We start from the raw sequence: 19653 nt of genomic DNA on the forward strand, positions 1-19653 counted from the left end.
TTTTATTCACTCTATTTTCCATGACAACACATCATCTTTGTTTACTTTGTGTTAGAACTTCTGGTGCGACCACTGATCGATTGATTATCATTAGACCACAGACCACAGAGATAAGACAACACAGTTAGAGGGTGTCACAATAACTGAAAGAACAGGCACATTTCGCTTGAATATGAGTGTTACAAACACAACAGAAACCAGTCAGAGTGTTATGGGGGACCCTATAACCTACATCCACCGCCTTCCAAAGAAGAGGACCTGCGTCTGTGGCTGAAGGTGCTAAAACATCCACCCAAACGTCCCTACGTCTACTCTTACCATTATGTGGAGGGGAAACCAACACCAGAACATCCTGAGAAATGGCTCAGTTATGAAGCTCCAGTGAAGCGGACACATCAGGCGCGTGAGATACTTTCAGGAAAGACATTAACCTATGAGAGAATGAACGTAACCATTAACCTGTGCTAGCTAACGTCAAATGGCTTGTTGCGTTAGCATAACTACATTATGATCAGTGTCCACAGCAGTAACCTAGCTTCTTCAGACTTTAGTCATGTTATTCACTTTAGATTTTTAAAGAGTGAACATTAAAAAATAGACACATTAACATTCAGTTATGTGTATAGTTTTACAGATTAAGACATACATTGTAATATTGGATTAGACTAGATTAGATTAGATTAGATTCGAGTAGATTTTGTCATTGGACAAAGTACAGAGCCAGTGGAATGCAGTTAGCATCTAAACAGAAGTGCAAATACAGTATTATTTACATATAAAGTGCTGGAGGTAACTGTGGTAAATGATGCTGTGGTCACAATATGTAGAGTTGAGGATGGTAGAGAGGTGAAAAAAAGATGTGCAAGTATACACTCACCGGCCACTTTGTTAGGTACACCTGTTTAGTTGTTAACACAAATAGCTAATCAGCCAATCACATGGCTGCAGCTCAATGCATTTAGAGGCATGTAGAGGTGGTCAAGACAGCTTGCTGAAGTGCAAACCGAGCATCAGAATGGGGAAGAAAGGTGATTTAAGTGACTTTGAACGTGACGTGGTTGTTGGTGCGAGACGGGCCGGTCTGAGTATTTCAGAAACTGCTGATCTACTGGGATTTTCACGTGCAACCATCTCTAGGGTTTACCGAGAATGGTCCAAAAAAGAGAAAATATCCAGTGAGCGGCAGTTGTGTGGACGAAAATAATATATCTAATAAAGTGGCCAGTGTGTGTAAATACAGGGAGATTCACTCGAAAGAGGCCCCAAATATTCTGTTGTAACTCCCCTTAGGATGAAGCAAACTGCACCTTGACATATGTGTAATCAATTGCATTACATGCGATACTGCAAGTGATCTCTGTTTTCTGCCAGAAACTCGAGGGTGTACGGGGGTATGTACCAAGAAAATGCAAACGGAGGTTAAATGTTGCAATTGCTGTCTGGTGCCTACCTTATTGCACCGATGCAGGGCATCCCGGCTTAGCATATTGCATGTTGTTTCGTTCAGATTGCTTTGTCCTAGCAAGAACTATTACAGAATATTTGGGACCTCTTTTGAGTGAATCTTCCTGTAGAATATACATATATACAAAGAAAATGCAAATGCTGGTTGTATGTACTGTGAGAGCAGCATATATGAAGGATAAGTATACAGAGTAAAACAAGTACAGTAACTGTCTGTGCAAATATCAATAGTGCAGTAATAGACAGTAAGTATCAATGGTCCATTAGTCCAACATTTACGTGTATTATTTTCACAGTTGCCAAAACAGTAAAACTTATTTGCGAGTATTATTTTTCACAGATAAATGAACCAGCAATGTAGAGGGGGACACTGACGCTAATGATCTGATGCCTGTGACACATAGTGATGCAGCAACACAATGGGAACATCCATCTGTGTCAGACCCCAGCTATGCTGCCTATGCATCACCTCAACTGCCCCTTCTATGTGAGCAGGCAATACAGTGTACTGAACCAGCAGAAATGCATGGTGATCCACTAAGAAGTGACCACCTTTGTATACTTTACACAGGATAGGCTTTGGATGCATTTAATCTACTGGCTGCCGAACTGACACAGGGATACAACAACTGCTTCCAGCTACACCCCAAAGATCAGCTCTTAATGATCCTGATGAAGCTTCAGCTAATTTTATTGCAGGATTACATTGCTGAGAGGTTTCATGTAACACCACCTATTGTCAGTAAGGTCACTTTATGTTGGTTGGACCTCATGGTAGAAAAGATGAGGTGTTACATCCCATGGCTGTCCAGGGAGACACTCCAAGCAACAATGCCTCAGTGCACTACATGTGTAATTGACTGTTCAGAGACCCCACTTCAGAAGACACACAGCCTTGATTTAAGATGCGAGTCTTAGACCCAATCGCATTTCACCCCTTGCCGCTACCACTCAGCCCTTAGCCCTTTGTTTTGCACGCTCACGTCTAGGGTTAGGGTTTCCCAATTTTTGTTGAGATAGAAGGGTAGTACGAAGTGTTAGGACTACATGGCTCTTCAAAAGGAGGTTTTTCACACTCCAAGCAGAGTGCTATGAGAACCAGCAAGATGACTGCGTGAGTGACCAAAGAAACCCACAAATGTAAGTATTTTCTCTGTTAATAAATTATGATAACCATTGTATTATATTAGTTTAATGTCGTTTTAATGTATTAGTTTCATTTTCTTCATAACAAGCATAAAAATTGCTAATAGCATAACAATGTTTCAGTAGCTAGTTAGCTACCTTTCTTGTTACACCTTAAATAGTTTGGCAGTGCGGGGAAAGTGGCATTGCTCTCTGCACACCGTGCCCGATGAGATCTATCGCTACAGCCACAGCCTGGAGGAGTTACTGCTCGATGCCAACCAGCTGAGAGAACTGCCCATGGATATATTCTCAAATCCAGCTCCCAAAAGTTTCCTCTGTGTCCACTTGTATTCCAACTGCTAGCCAGCTAGGCTAACCGGACACCAGCTACTGAGCTCCTCGTTCTACCTGGAAGAACTGCTAACACCACCAGCTACAGCGCTCCTCATTCTACCTGGAAGAACTGCTAACACCACCAACTACTGAGCTCCTCATTCTACCTGGAAGAACTGCTAACACCACCAGCTACTGAGCTCCTCATTCTACTTGGAAGAACTGCTAACACCACCAGCTACTGAGATCCTCACTCTACTTGGAAGAACTGCTAACACCATCAGCTACTGAGCATAGGCCTGCCTTCTACCCGGTACTGCCTGGTCTTGTTACTTCATTCTGCTTTTCCTCTTATTATAGTCTCTTTATTGTACTTGCTGTAATACCTAGCCTATCATGCATTTCCTGTTAAAAACACCATTGGTTTGTTGTACATTATTGTTTGTCATTTACATTCTCAGTCTCATGCTCCCAAGCCTCTCAGTAGGCATTTATTTGGAGATGTGGTTGTATCTCATGGCAGCAGTACACTGGATTTCAGTTTACTCCCCAGAGATGTCTCATCCTACTGCATCACCAAAATTGTAGGACCTCCTTTCATTCAGGTTTCTCATCTTACTCAATTCTACTCACTTATGTTACTGGAGCAGCTGTTTGGTTCTCACTGTTTACATGTGGACACACTTTCTGTGAAAGATAATCAACTGGATTATTTTGATACTGCTCTCAAGCGTATATTAATTTTACTTATGTTACTTATCTCTGGTAATGTCCATCCAAATCCTGGACCTGCTTCAGTTGACCTCACTTCATCTCAATTGCTATTTAGTGACTTCTGTGATCGTAAATCATTGGGTTTTCTACATTTGAACATCTGTAGTCTGTTAAATCCAAGGCACTTTGATCATTTAAAAACGTTGGTACATATTTCTAACCCCGATGTTTTAACTATCTCTGAATCATGGCTCAAGAAAAGTAATACTGATCTTGATATCTCGATGCCAGGCTTTAATGTATTCCATCAGGATAGAGCCACCAGGGGTGGTGGTGTAGCTATGTATGTTAAAGACCATCTGCATTGCACTGTTGCTCTTTCTAAGTCAGTCCCCAAGCAATTTGAGTTGCTGGTGATAAAGCTCAAACTCTCAACATGTTTCTTTCTTACTGTCGCTGTCTGCTACAGAACACCCTCTGCTACAGCCCTTAGTGAACTCCTAGCACCCTTTATCACCTCTGAATTTGTTCTTCTGGGTGATTTAAATTGGGATATGATCAATCCCCCTGAAATAGTTCAGCAGCAATTTCATGCTTTAAATCTCTCCCAAATTATATCTGAGCCTACTAGACCAAACCTTAAATCTCATTCTTCCTCTACACTTATAGATCTCATTCTCACTAATATCCCTTCTAACTATCAAGCTGGAGTTTTCAAATAAGTGATCATTGTGGTATTGCTTGTATACGATTGGGCTGTTCTGTCAAACGTTCACCGGTGATTGTGACAAAGCGCTCATTGAGGAAACTGGATATGCATTCCTTTCTTCTAGATGTTGCGGCAGTGCCTTGGGAAACAATCAATTCTATGCATTCCTTAGATGATGCCTGGTCTTTTTTTAAGAGTACATTTAGTCTGCTCATAGATAAACACGCTCCTATGAAAAGATTTAGGACTAAAAATCGTTATAGTCCCTGGTTTTCCAATGACCTGGCAAAGTTAATCCATAAAAAGAACATCCTTTGGCAAAAAGCCCGTTCCTCTCAATCTCCTGCTGATTGGCTTGCCTTCAGGCAATGTCGGTATAAAGCAACACAAGCAATCAGGAATGCAAAAATTTCCCATTTTAAGGAGAAATTTTCTACTTGTGGCTCTGACGCAAGGAAGTTCTGGAAAACAGTAAAGTCTATGGAAAACAAACTTGTTTCCCCCCACTTGCCAATGTCCATGGTATTCATTAATGTTGTTGTTAGTGATAAGCCTTCTTAACCATTATTTTATTAATTCAACCAAACCTTTTACTCTCCCCGACCCAGTCGCTGCTTTGTCAGTTGCTCAGCCTTCCTGCTCCAGCAATGCTGGTTTCTCTTTCAAACCCATTTCTATATTAGAGGTGCTGGATGAACTCACTAAATTAAACCCAAATAAATCGGCTGGCTTTGACGGACTCGATCCCATGTTCTTAAAAGCATCTGCTCACATCATTGCTGCTCCCATTACACTAATATTTAACTTGTCTCTACAGCTCTCTATTTTTCCCTCTGACTGGAAATCAGATATGATTTTTCCCCTTTTTAAAGGTGGCTCTGTTTCAGACCCCGACTGTTATCGACCTATTTCTATTTTACCATGCTTAGCGAAAATCTTGGAGAGGTTGGTTTATAAACAGCTAACCCATTTTCTTGATTCAAATGATATCCTATCTGACGTTCAATCTGGTTTTCGTGCTGGTCATGGATGCTTGACTGCCATTACAAAGGTCCTTGATGACATTATTACAGCATTGGACAGCAAAAAGGCCTGTATAGCTGCTTTTATTGACCTGACCAAAGCCTTTGATTCAGTTGATCATAGGATCCTTCTACGTCGACTTTCCAGCATTGGTCTGTCTACTACTTGCTGTGATTGGTTTGCCAGCTATTTATCTGAACGTGTCCAGCAGCTGAAAACAGAAAACATAGTGTCAGAACCATTAACCATCTCCAAAGGGGTGCCTCAGGGCTCCATCTTGGGACTAACTTTGTTTTCCATCTGCATTAATGATGTAGCCAAAGTTGCTGGTAACTTTAAAATCCATCTATACGCTGATGATACCATACTTTATTCAGTTGGCCCATCACTTCATTCTGCAGCATCTACACTTCAATTGAGTCTCACCTCAGTAGAGCAGTCCTTTCACAACCTTCATCTCCGCCTTAACACTAATAAGACCAAATGCATTATCTTTAGTCGAAAAAAAGATGCTGCTAATCCCCCCAAGATCAGCTGTGCTAATGGCATGACTTTGGAATTTGTTCAATCTTACAAATATTTAGGCATCTGGTTGGACTCGTCTCTGTCTTTCTCCACACATATCAATAACCTTCTCTTTCAAGAAGAAAGTCAAAGCTAGACTAGCTTTTCTTTTTCGTAATAAAGCCTCTTTTACTTATGCAGCCAAGCTTACTCTTGTTAAAATGACAATACTTCCAATTTTGGACTATGGTGACATCATCTATAAAATGGCATCATGCACTGTTCTTCGAAAACTAGACACACTTCATCATTCTGCCATCCGCTTTACCACTAATGCACCTTTCAATACTCATCACTGTGATCTCTATAAACTGGTGGGCTTGCCCTCACTTCATACTCGGCGGCTCCATCATTGGTTTTACTTCATCTACAAGACGATCTTGGCCATAACACCACCATATCTGTCGTCTCTTCTTCACGTAGCCAATAATAAATATCGCACAAGGTCAAGTGAATACATCAAGCTCACCATTCCCAAAACCTGCAGTACCTTTGGCTGCAATTCCTTTCGTTTTTCAGCAGCAAATGATTGGAATAATTTACAAACCACCCTTAAACTTGCAATTTTAACACCTCTTACCACTTTCAAGCATACAATTAAATATACAATAGTAGACTGTTGCTCTTGTTAATAATCATGGATAAAAATAATGCACATACTCATACATACTCATTTTTCTCTATCCTTACTCCTGCTTTTTTCATATTTTTTGGTTTGTTTTATGTAAATCTGTATTTTTTTTTTTGGTTGTTTTGTTATGTTTTACTTTTGGTATGTATACTTGCTTTTGTATGTATCTGTTTTTATGTGCCGTGGGCCTATTTTTATTGGAGCCTTTCGGCCAGGTCATGTTTGTAAATGAGAACTGGTTCTCAAACATTTTACCTGGTAAAATAAAGGTTAAAAAAAAAAAAAAAATTCTGACGTCTGAAGTGCTGGAATGTCACTGCTGTTCCATTTAAGGTAGAACGGTTGAACAAGAAGGTGGTGAATAGACTACAGCTTAGTATCACCAAGGAATTAGCGGTGGGTGATAATGAATCATTTTCTTATACCCCCTCTTTGAAAGCATATGATTCCTTAAACATAACTGAAGCCCAGCAGCTAGGTAGCAGCACTAGTAGCCTGTTCATGAAGCAGTGTTTTGTTTTTTTTTTGTTTTTTTTTGTTTGACAGTCCCATTTCGTAGGGCAAGATTTCAACCACTACCCCTTGTAACTCAGTTCCAAGGGGTTAGGTTGACACTCTAAACAATGAGTAGGGGTAAAAATAAGAAATGGGATTGGGCCTTACAGTCACTACTACGGCCACCATACCATCAAATACTTAGTGGCAATTGTACCCTGTGGGCTAATAATGTTCATTTCACCAGCGTATGGAGGAAGATGCGGTAATAAGTTAATCGCAGCAAATTCCAGGATTCTGGAATGCCTGGAAAAAGTCTTTTTTCCCACCAAACTCCTCCCATGCCCTGGATTTTGCTTCTGCCACCGTTGCAGCTGCCACCTTTTTAGTCTGTCGGTACCTATCTGCTGAATCGGGAGTCCTTCGGGCCAACCAGTCTCTAAAGGCCTCTTTCTTCATCTTGATGGCCTCCCTCACCACTGGTGTCCACCAGGAGGTTCTTGGGTTACCGCCCTGACAGGCACCCACAAGCTTTTGGCCACAGTTACACCTGGCAGCTTCCACAATGGAGGTTTTGAACAGGGTCCATTCAGACTCCATGTCCCCAACCTCCTCCAGGAAATGAGAAAAGCTCTCCCGGAGGTCAGAGTTGAAACCATTCCGAACAGGGGCCTCCGACATTTGTTCCCAGCACACTCTCACTATTAGCTTGGGCCTACCGGATCTGACCATCAGCCTTCCCTGCCATCTGATCCAACTCACCACCAGATGGTGATCAGTTGACAGCTCAGCACCTCTCTTCACCCTAGTGTCCAGAACATATCGTCCCAAGTCAGATGAAACGACAAAAAAGTCGATCATTGACCTTTGACCCAAGGAGCTCTGGTACCATGTACACTTATGAACATCCTTGTGTTTGAACTTGGTGTTCATTATGGACAATCACAGTCCATCAAGTCCAATAATTCTGTTCTTCCCAATCACGCCTCTCCAGGTCTCCTAGTCATTGCCAACATGAGCAGTGAAGTCTCCCAGTAGGACTATGGAGTCTGTAGGCGGGACCCTTTCCAGAACCCCGCCCGCTTGCTCTAAGAAAGCCGGATACTCTGACCTGATGTTTGGTGTATAAGCACAGACAACAGTCAAAGTTTTCCTCTCTGCGATTTTAATTCGCATTGAGGCGACCCTCTCGTCCACTGGGACAAACTCCAACTGCATGGTCACCAGCCGGGGACTTGTGAGTATCCCCACACCCGCCCAGCGCCTCTCACCCTGTGCAACCCCTGAGTAGGAGAGAGACCAACCCCAATCCAGAAGTCTGGTTCCAGAGCTGACACTGTGGGTGGAGGTGAGCCCAACTATATCTAGTTGGTACCTCTCAACCTCCTGCACAAGTTCAGACTCGTTCCCCCCCAGTGAGGTTACATTCCATGTGCCAAGAGCTAGTTTCTGCTGCAGGGGCCTAGGCCACCTTGCAGGTGGTGGGCCCACATGGCCTCCCCATGTTGCATTTTCGGGCTGAGCCTGGCCAGGTTATGTGGGCTGCCCGGCCACCAGGCGCTCGCCGTGGAACACTACCCCCAGGCCTGGCTCCAGGGGTAGGTCCAGGTGACCCTTTCCTGGGCAGGGTACACGATTTCTTGTGCCCAATATGCATGGAGAACTTTGGATCATGTTAATCCGGGAGACATGCCTCCCTCACGGGAGTCAGGGCCAGAGACTTCTGGGGTGTCAAGTTCCATTTCCCTGGTGGAGGTCACTGAGGTAGTTGGTAAGCTCCTCAGTGGCAAGGCACCGGGGGTGGATGAGATTCGTCCAGAAATGCTTAAGGCTCTGGATATTGTTGGGCTGTCATGGTTAACACGCCTCTACAATATTGCATGGACCTGGGGAACAGTACCCTTCAACTGGCAGACTGGGGTAGTGGTCCCTATTTTTAAAAAGGGGGACCAGAGGGTGTGTTCCAATTATTTGGGTATCACACTGCGCAGCCTCCCTGGGAAAGTCTATGCAAAGGTGCTGGAAAGGAGATTCCAACCGATAGTTGAACCTCAGATTGAGAAGGAACAATGTGGATTCCGTCCCGGCCGTGGAACAATGGATCAGCTTTTCACCATCTCACAGATTGTTGAGGGGGCATGGGAGTTTGCTAACCCAGTCTACATTTGTTTTGTGGACTTGGAGAAGGCTTATGACCGTGTTCCTCGAGATATCTTGTGGGAGGTCCTCCAGGAGTATGGGGTGCCGGGGCTACTACTCCGGGCTACTCCAATCTCTGTACTCCCGGAGTGAGAGCTGTGTCCGTATACTCGGCATGAAGTCAGACTCTTTCAGTGTTAGCGTTGGACTCCGCCAGGGTTGTGCCCTGTCTCCAGTATCAGGGCATAGCCAGGGTCACAAGGGCATTATGTGTGGAGGCCGGATGGTGGCGTCTCTGCTATTTGCAGATGATGTTGTTCTTTTGGCAGAATCACATGGATGCCTCCAGCGCTCGCTGAGTGTGAAGCGGTTGGTATGTGGATCAGCACCTCCAAGTCTGAGTCCATGGTCTTGGCCCGGAAAAGGATGGCATGCCCACTCCAGGTAAGGGGAAATGACCTGCCCCAGGTGGAGGAGTTTAAGTATCTTGTTCATGAGTGATGGGAAGAGGGATCGTGAGATCGGCCGTAGGCTGGGACAGGCGGCCAGAGTAGTGGTGAAGAGGGAGTTGAGCCAAAAGGCGAAGCTCTCTGTTTACCGGTCGATCTACATCCCAACCCTCAATACCCCAAATACAAGCGGTGGAAATGAGCTTTCTTCATCGGGTGGCAGGCTACACGCTATGCGATAGAGTGAGGAGCTCAGTCATCCGGGAGGAGCTCAGAGTAGAGCCGCTACTCCTCCGCATTGAGAGGAGCCAGCTGAGGTGGTTCGGGCATCTGATCCAGATGCCCCCTGGACGCCTCCCGGTGGGGGTGTTCCAGGCACGGCCTACCGGGACAAGACCCCGGGGTCGTCCTAGGACCCGCTGGAGGGATTATGTCTCCAAGTTGGCCTGGGAGCAGCTTGGGGTCCCCGGGAATGAGCTGGAGGAAGTTGCGGGGGACAGGGTCACCTGGGATTCTCTGCTCTCCCAACTGCTACCGCGACCCTGTCTGGACTAGATGATGACAATGACGATGATGATGATTTTTTTTTTTTTTTACAAATGTATACCACTATAGATTCAGAAATCACAAGGTGTAAAGTTTACAATCCTTTAAAAAAAAGCCCAAAAATTCTTTGGTTTATTTTATGTAACAATAACAATCTGTTAATTGTAACTGCCATACATCAAAACATGCAGATCCATAAAAACATATAATTCATGTGAGTGTTCAGCTGAGTGTACATATTACAAAGCAACAGACGGCCTGCGTGATACTCATCTTACACATGAGGGAACATAGACTTAAAATAAAAGGTTCTAGTCACAGAATGCCTCACTGTATGGGACATGGAGCAAAACCTGTTGCAATGGACTCCATATGAGCAGCTTACACGCCCTCAGCCCTGTGCAAAACATGCAATGCTGAACCTGCATATAGAAGCCACATGGACCATTTTGCTGGAGCTGTGGTGTCCCATCCGTCTTCAAATCATATCTCTGGCTTCCCATTAGGTCTACCAGAGACTTGTTGCTCTTTAGCAGAGGACATTTAATCTCTAAAAGCTCTCCTGTATGTAACACACCATCGGGGCTTGCAGACAAACAGGACTCATGTATGCATAAAACCGTGCCTCTGCGGGTGACCTTGTAACCACAGCCTTCTAGCCACTGCAAAGCTAATGCCTCACTCTCTACACTATGCTGAGTTGCTGTGTTCCCATGGAGCCTAGAGAAGATGTGCTCTTTCAGAAATTATTGAGGGTTTCTTCTGATGAGAACATTTTTTGCAGAGCTGGCTGTAATTTTCACCTTGTGAGAGCCATGCCACAGGTGGGAAGCACTCTGCTCCAGTGTTATCTGCTCCAAAAGCTGGCATTTGTCTGGAGCAATGGCCACAAAGGTCTCATAAAATGACAGATGTCGGTGCCATCATGGTCAGTATGGGGTACAGCAGCGGACTCTTGTGAGAGTTCTTTTGCAGCATTTTTTTGCACAAATTTGTACAGAAGGCTTGACACACGTAGGTTCAGATGTTTCAGCCCTTCTCTCAGATCATCCTGGTTTTGAAAAATAAGGATGGGAGCCAGAGGTAAATGGTTGAGGCTTACCGCAGGTGTGTGGAAGGAGCAAGATTCCTTTGGGTCCCAATATTCCAAAGGCACTGTTCATCAGTGCAGGCAATTCCTGCGAGTCCATTGGACACTGCATTTTCAAACTGATACCAAACATTACCATTAGCATTGCTATAATTGCAATACTTGGCAATTATACAAATATGAAGATATTTTAAGTTATTTCCAAAGAAAATCACTGATCGCCACATCATTAGCTTAGCCTAAGTATAAAAAGTTACTAAACCCATTCAGTTTTGCATATGAAATCGATATTCACTCCAGCATGACATAAAGCACCTTTAAAAGGCATCTTAATCATAATCTTACCTTTTTTCCAAGCAAGCAAAGGGATTAAACTTAATGTTATACAGTTGCCAACCTTCATGCACTTGGGATGAATTTAATGCATTAGGTTTTTCTCATACCAAATAACGCTGGTTATATTGATTGAAGCAATGTATGTAATGCCAGAAAAAGTTTATCCCACACCACATACCATGAATATTTGTGATCCATACTGTTCCTGCCTTTGGGAGTGAACTGTTAACCTACCATCCTCAAGTGTACAGCAGGAGAGACCGTTCTGACAGTTTTGAATTGTACAATTTATAAACAGACACTTCCACACATTGTATGGATACATGATTTGTTGTTATGTGCACTCTTAAAAACATGGTTCTTCCAGGGTTCTATATTAAAGAAAATTGTTCTATTTGGAACCATGAACATTCAAAGAATGTTTGTATAATTAAAGAGTTCTTGTCATGATAAAATCGTTCTTTAGCTAGATGAAAAAAGTGCTCTAGCTGGTTCTATGGGTAACCTTTTTGAAAAAGGCTCTAATTAGCACTACAAAGGGTTTGTTTATTGCAACAAGCTTGTAACAATTGCAGAACCCTTCTCTGTGCTTTTCAGAATGCAGAGAACCGTTTAAACATGCAAAGGGTTCTTTGAGTGTTCCTTTACTAAAGAGCCCTTGAAGAACCATCCTTTTCAAGAGTTAAGACTTACCTGGACTCTACATACATGATTTGGACACAAGAGATTTGACAGCATTGGCTACTTACAAATGGTCATCAATTCAGCAGCTGTGTATGTCCAAAAAAACATATTAATATTCTGAGGTGGACACAATGCAAACAATTTTTTCCAGACATTGAAAATGAATCTTGAGCACGAAGTAAACTAAATAGAAAGAATGTTTTCTAAAACACTGACGGGAAAATGTAACTAATTTACCTTCCGCAAAGCATTTTGACTACAGACAAACTCTCTTTCTGACCGTCAATGAATTGTGCACATCAACCTAATGTTACCCCTCACATCCGGGGGAAAGTAACTAGCTTTTCCCTTCAGCATAGCATGTTACCACAAAACGTATGAGTCAACGCTAGCTAGCTAATGTCATATTCAGTTGACAGGCAATTGTGGCGGCATGACTGCATGATCTTCCTAAACCGGCGATACAGGAACACCCTGTCGTCTCCACAGATCCCTGGACTGTAACCAATACCCACGCCGAGTGGCTCAGGCAGCTGGCTTGACTTGGGTTCACGTTGGCTTTCAGAAATATTAATTCACCCTCTTTGTGTAGGAGTACACGGACGACCTTCCCACTATGTAGGTACTGATATGCTTCTATGCCTGCTGAGGGTACAAAATAATGGAAATGTCACCATACACTTTTAGAAGTAAAGGTTCTCTGCTGGCACATTTTTCGTTCATCAAGGTACAAACAATGTAAAAGTTCACAGTACAGTAGGTACAGTAGTGGTTTTACGGTCCAATTATGCACCTTAAATACGTTTTTCTAGGTGAAAGGTACATATTTGTACATTTTCATGACCTAATGTTTTAAAACAGAGCAATAAAATAAAAAGTCAGTGTGGAGTTATTACAACTTAGGAAATATAATTTCAGTGGATTATGGCACACTTATGTTCCCTGACTAAAGGTACTGAGATGTACCCTTGAGAGAACCAACCCAGTGACAAGAAAGGGACTGCCCCAGTGACAGTTTCATATCTATATTTCTGAGAGTGTATGTAACCTCAGGCCACCTTTTTGTCTCATCCACCCATTGTGTTATGACTCTTGGATGAGGTAATGTTGTCCCATTTGAGCTTTTTATTGTTTCTTTGGTCTCCTCACATGTACAGTAACTTTGTTCATTTTATTTGTTGTAGCTAGCTAGGCAAGTAACTGACTGGAAGATCGAACAAAATTGGGGAAAAAACAACTCATGAAAGTGGGCATGGCAAAACAAGGTGAATACAGCCCTAACTGAAAAATCTCATTCCTTATATGGGCATGATGGTAAAACCTTATTCCTCATATGGGCGTGATGGGAACACCTCATTCCTTATATGGACATGACAGGAAAATTTCATTCCTCATATGGGCGTGATGGGAAAACCTCATTCCTCATATGGGCATGAAGGAAAAACTTCATTCCTTATTTTGGCATGATAGGAAAACCTCATTCCTTATATGGGATGTAAAAGCAGAGTAACAGCCAGCTCAGAGCAGCTATAGCTGAGGGCCCTCAGTGTGAGGTGAGTGGCATCATAGATCCTAAGGGGCCTCAGAGAAACCACAGGAGTCTGGAGTAGCCTGGAGGCCTCGAGCCCCTCTCATCAAACATCTGCCATTCAGCCAGTCTTAGTAGGCGATTCTCCGCTGAGCTGCAGAATGAGCTCCTGCTGTATGTCTCAAAGCGCTGTTCTTTTCCGCAGGCTTCCTCTGCACTGCACTCTACGCAATCAGTACCACACAGAAACCTCACATGCTTACAGAAACACAGCATCCTCCATCACTCAAAGGCTGCCGCAGGGCCTTGGTGGAATGATTTTTAAAGGGTTTTGTAACTGCTTCTGGAGCTCAGAGACTGCAGCTAGATCTCCGTCTGCATATTCTTATGTGTATTTTGACGTATTAGATAAAAAGAGCTTGGAAATGGTAAATATCGAACACGTACTAAAATCCATGTCAATGTGGTCTTTAATTTGAGTGCATAAATGTAAAAACAAGGTAAAAAAAATCTGGTATAATGCTAAATTCTGCTTGCATCCCAATAGGATTTTCATAATTTGTTAGCATTGAGCTAATGGCCGGTAGCATAAAAATTTTTGCTTGTTCTAGAGTAAACAGACATTTGGAGCTTGTAAAGTCATTATCACATATCTGAGCTTGATAAATCAGTTTTACAGTGACTCTTTCAGTAAAGAGTTCTGGCATAGATTTTAAATGTTCCATTTTAAATGTGCTCGGGCCCAGAGAAGGCAGCAGTGTTTCTGGATCCTGTTGTAACTTGCATTTGTAGATGCAGTGATGAACTGTATGACAGTGGTTTTCAGAAGTGTTTCTGAGCCCATGAAGTGATTTCCACTACAAAATCATGTCTGTTTTTAATGCTGTGCTGCCTGAGGGCTTCAAGCTTACAACCAGTCAGTACTGGTTTTCAGCTTTGTCCCATACATACAGAGATTTCTACCGTAGATGATAAAGTTATGTATTCTTTTAGTGGTAGCTTGCATTCTTTTTCTGTAGCTTGCTCAACTTTGCCAGCCAATCACAGCGCAAGAAGCAGGACAGTAGCCAATTGCAGGTGTGAAGTAAGATCCAAGGGCTGGGCAGTTTTTATCTCTATGAACTATACACTATGAACTTCATAAACAATAAAGTGAGAGTTTGGGCTCTTTTTCTGCAGCTCACTCAAATTTGCCAGCCAATCGCAGCGCAAGAAGCAGGACAGTAGCCAATTGCAGGTGTGAAGTAAGATCCATGGGCTGGGCAGTGTTTATCTCTATTAACTGTAGACTATGAACTTCATAAACAATAAAGTGAGAGTTTGGGCTCTTTTTCTGCAGCTCACTCAAATTTGCCAGCCAATCGCAGCGCAGGAAGCAGGACAGTAGCCAATCGCAGCGTTAGGAGGACGGGCTTTGTCTGAATACGGGTGGGTTTCTGACCGAATGCAGGTGTGAAGTCGGAGCTCTTAGCAGTACAGTGGTTGGCTGTGCTGGCTGAGGGCCCAGCACTGCTCCGGAATAAAGGCAATAAAGGCGCTGAGGCAGCGGGAGCTCGCGGAGGGAGTGCCCGCCTCTAGGAGCCCCAGAGCCCGCCCAAAGCCAGCGCCGCACGGTCCTTTCCAAGTTTAGCCCAGCACATGCAGGCAGCCATGCACTCCCAGTGGACATGTTTACTGCTGCAGCTGAGCTTGTTACTGACCGCCGAGCTGGATGTGGAGGCAGAATATGAAGTGACTGAAACTGATGCAATCGACTACAAGGACCCGTGCAAAGCCGGTAAATGAATCACGTCCCTCTTCATAAATGTTTTTAGACTTCTCGAGAAAAGTGTGTGAGTGTGTGTGTGTTTGTGTGCGTGCTGTCCCACATGACAGCGTGAGAACTTACCATAACAACTGAAACGACAAGCTTTAAAAGCGCGTACTTAGGCGCATAAACCGTGACGATTATTTTGGTAATCGAGAAATCTTCCGATTATTTTGATGATAACTTGAGATTTCAAGGCCATGAAATAAAACATAGACGTATCTAAACAATAGCAAATAACGCATAACTTTGAACGAGTATTGCTATTACAAAATCATCAACAATGAAGCTTTTTAAAAAGTTTATTTTTACCAAAAATATAGAAATACAAGATGCAGATCAATGGATATATCCATCAGGCAGCTTAGTACTGCGTGAGCAAATGCATATAATGTGCATTACAATCTTGAAAATCACCCAAATGCAGATTTATAAAGAAGGTAAATATTGACAGAAAATCTTTTTTTCCCACTTTTGTGTAAATACTTAAATTTATTTAATATAATTACTTAAATATATTTTTTTAACCTTGAGTAGAATTGATTTATCATGGCAACACTAATATGAACACAGCTTTACTGCGTTCACTGCTGTCTCGATTATTCAAATAAACATATAGTGCTGTGCAGAGGTTTTAGGCACCTGAGATACAAAATTCAAAAGGCTGTTTGTCTGGGCAGTAATATTAGAATAAATGTAAATAACACATATACAATAATCAATGATTTTATGTCTGTCAGTGTGTCAGTCATTTTCAAACTTCCCCTCAAGGAAGGCCAGTGTAAATTGTATTTATCATTAGTGTTGCATTAGTTACTAGAAAGTTACTAGAAATTAGTGATGAGTTACAGTTACTTCTTTCACAGTTAATTGAACTACTTAACCAATTACTGCATATTAAAATAATGAGTTACTGTCATAGGCTCCATGTCTTCAAAGGCAAACCTGGCAACCAGTTTGTTTAGGTTTGCCTGGTTTACAGACTGTGAGGACGAATTCTTTGTTTTAAGTGAGCAATTTGTAAGATTATGCAGTCTGTCGAATTCATACTTCACACAGTCGGGGGCAGTACATCACCAGGACATTGTCTTGTCAACCCCTATTTTTAGAAATGAGGAACTATACAGTCTTTCCTCTTCCCTTTTCACTCCTCCCCCATTTACTTACCAGTCTAGAAGAAAATTTGCCGGTTTGGCATCAAAGATCATCCCTTTTTCGCTGAGAGCTCCAGTGCCGATGCTAACTCTTATTTTGCTTCTATTTATGTCACTTTATGTCTTTGCTGCTGAACATCGTTTATTGTGGGGGTGTTGATGATGGTCATTCGCCAAGAGTTTCAGTCATCGCTGCGTTTGCTGTTCCTTTATCTGCTACCTATCTTTAAAGATGGGCGGGACCTTCAACATGATTGATAACAGGTTAGAACATGCCCTCAGGACAGTGCTACAAAGTGGTATTATGAGACAGGATGGGCTGAGGCTAGCTGGTTAGCGTGCTAACTTCAGTAGATATCTCTGCAAAATAATACATAATGTGAAAACTGCTGCATGTTAACCTTCTGTTAATCATTTCAGTTAATTCTGGAATGATATAATAATAATTATAATAAAATATCACACAAAAAGCACCTTTAAAATCAAGCGTTGGCTGTTTGGATAGAGGGCTCGTTGGTCAGCGATGCTAGCACTGGGGTCTGTCACAGTTAGCGTTGAAGAAGCCAGTTGTTCTACCAGCTGCTTCAGAAGATTAGAATTACTGTTCTTTGATGTGTATAAAGTTGTCATACTTGCACATAGACTACAGCTCATCAGAGTATTTCTGTCCTTGTTCTCGAGGAGGGAAGAATAATGCCCACATTTGCAGGACAGTGAGATCACACTGACCAAACTGTCAGCCACTGTGTGGGCTAACATTGATTGATTCTCTCATTTATTGTGCCACCGTGAGGTCGTGTAGCATTAGATCATAAACAGTTTGGGGGGAAAAAGGCTGTGTTTGTCTGCTGTAGTCTGCAGTCCATTAATATTTTCATACAAGACAAAAGTGATGAGTAACGAGCCCAGTTATTGTCAAAAGTAGTGACATTACAGTAACGCCTATTTCTTCTTATCCTCGTAATGTTAAATTAGGAGCTGCTGATGGAGTTTAATAAATCCATGTGATGCCTGAGGAGAAATCTGGATCCAAACTCTGTTCTTTAAACTAGCGCACAAAATATGAGCTACACAATCATGATTCTTCAAGGGTTCTTTAGAAAAAAGTGGTTCTATATTGAACCAAGAGCATTCAAAAAACTCTTTGCATGATTAAATAGATCTTTGCATGGTGAAATGGTTCTTCAGATTGAGGGAGAATGTGCTGTACTATGGTACTATATAGCACCAAAAAGGGTTCTTCTATTGTAACAAACGTGACATTGTAACATTAGAAGAAACATTTTTAGTGATATATAGAGCCCTTTTCAAAAAGGTTCTATCTAGAACCATCTACAGCACATTCTCCATTAATCTGAAGAACTCTTTCACAATGCAAAGAGCCCCTTAATCGTGGAAAGAGTTCTTTGAATGTTCATGGTTATAATATATCGCTGCTGTCGGAAGAAAACCTCTTATCTCCAAAATGGTAACTTTACAGGAGAAGGAATAAAACTCTTTTACTTTTAATGTAAGTCAATGGAACCAGACTTTTTTCCAAATCATTTTGGGATGTTTCTTCTGGTCCAGTCGTCATGAAATTCACACACAATGTCAAGGCCAAAAGGCATTTTCAATTTATGTCAAAAACTGGAGATACGAGGTTTTCTTCCGACAGCAGCAATATATAGATTATATACATATACAAAATATATATATATTATATTCAGTGGTGTCATGATAATGCACTTAAGCTAATTTGTCTTTTAAAACTTCATTTTTTTGGAACATTGTCTTCTGGAGCTTCAGATTTGAGTCCTGTAGCAGTGAAGCCCAGTTCTCTGCAGTTTTTTTCTGCGTGCCTACGAGAGCCAAGCAGTCAAAGCTCATGAGGCCCATGATGTGCTCTGAATGGGAGCAAGGCAGCAGGCGGGACAGTGGATTAAAACCCCATGCAGCTGGTTTGGGCCATAATTTAGAGGCTGTTTAAATATAACTTGCTGGCGGCCACCAACCTATGTCCAAACACAATGCAGGCAGAGTTCTAGTCAGCAGCACAGTTTAAGAGAGTTCGGCTCTGCTTTTAGTCCTGTAACACGGTCCACTTTCCTAATCGCCAGATTTTCCGCTTTTCTACTCCTGAATCATTTGGCCCGTCTGTCATCCTGAGGGACGGTCCACTTTTTCACTCTTTCACTGGGGGTGGGAATGGTACGCTTCATGTGACAAAGCCATGCTCTTAGCCTGATATTTGTAATTATATAAGAACATATATATATATATATATATATTATAATCAACTGATGTGTGAATTATATATGTATATATATCTCGAAATGTTGACAAACAGACCACTTCTTTCCAAACAAATGCACTTTAAAATGTTACCTATTTTAACACCTTTTGTGTCATATTATTGTATGATTAACAAATTCTGTGTTATAACGCAAAGTATGTTGTCCATGACACACTGATGTGTCTAGTGACTGAATGCATTGGTTTTGAACACATGTGTTTTAAGAGGAGAAGGAAATTTTGATATTTCACTTATTTCTGATCATTATTTTTGATATTCACTTATATATTTCACTTGATATGAACTATTTAACTATTTATTTGAGGTGACTACAACCACCTAAAATGCTTTTTACTGCATGAAATGTTGGCTAAACGGACAACAGACATTTTACAGTATAACTGTGTAAACAGTCAATCCATTTTTTTTTTCAATTTTAATTTTTATTGGGTTTTCACAAGGTTACACTAAAATCACTGTTCTTCAAAACAATCCACAGGCAAGAACATAGAGAAATAATAAATGAAATAAAGAAATAAAAAAAAGAGAGAAGAAGAAATGAAGTTGATTTGTCAAATGAGAAA

At 42.0% G+C, this 19653-nt stretch overlaps 1 protein-coding gene across 3 annotated transcripts in view; it reads left to right on the forward strand.

Annotated features, from left to right (window-relative positions):
• The first annotated feature begins 15376 nt into the window (after positions 1-15376).
• Positions 15377-19653, forward strand: part of bmp1b (bone morphogenetic protein 1b) — a 67549-nt gene continuing 63272 nt past the window's right edge. For all 3 annotated transcript variants that reach the window (XM_017718899.2, XM_037547665.1, XM_037547664.1), the window contains exon 1: positions 15377-15610. In XM_017718899.2, coding sequence (XP_017574388.1) covers positions 15472-15610 — 139 coding nt within the window. In that variant the 5' untranslated portion in view covers positions 15377-15471. The remainder of the gene's footprint in view (positions 15611-19653) is intronic.

Source organism: Pygocentrus nattereri, chromosome 18, assembly GCF_015220715.1.
Source record: "Pygocentrus nattereri isolate fPygNat1 chromosome 18, fPygNat1.pri, whole genome shotgun sequence".
NCBI lineage: Eukaryota > Metazoa > Chordata > Actinopteri > Characiformes > Serrasalmidae > Pygocentrus > Pygocentrus nattereri.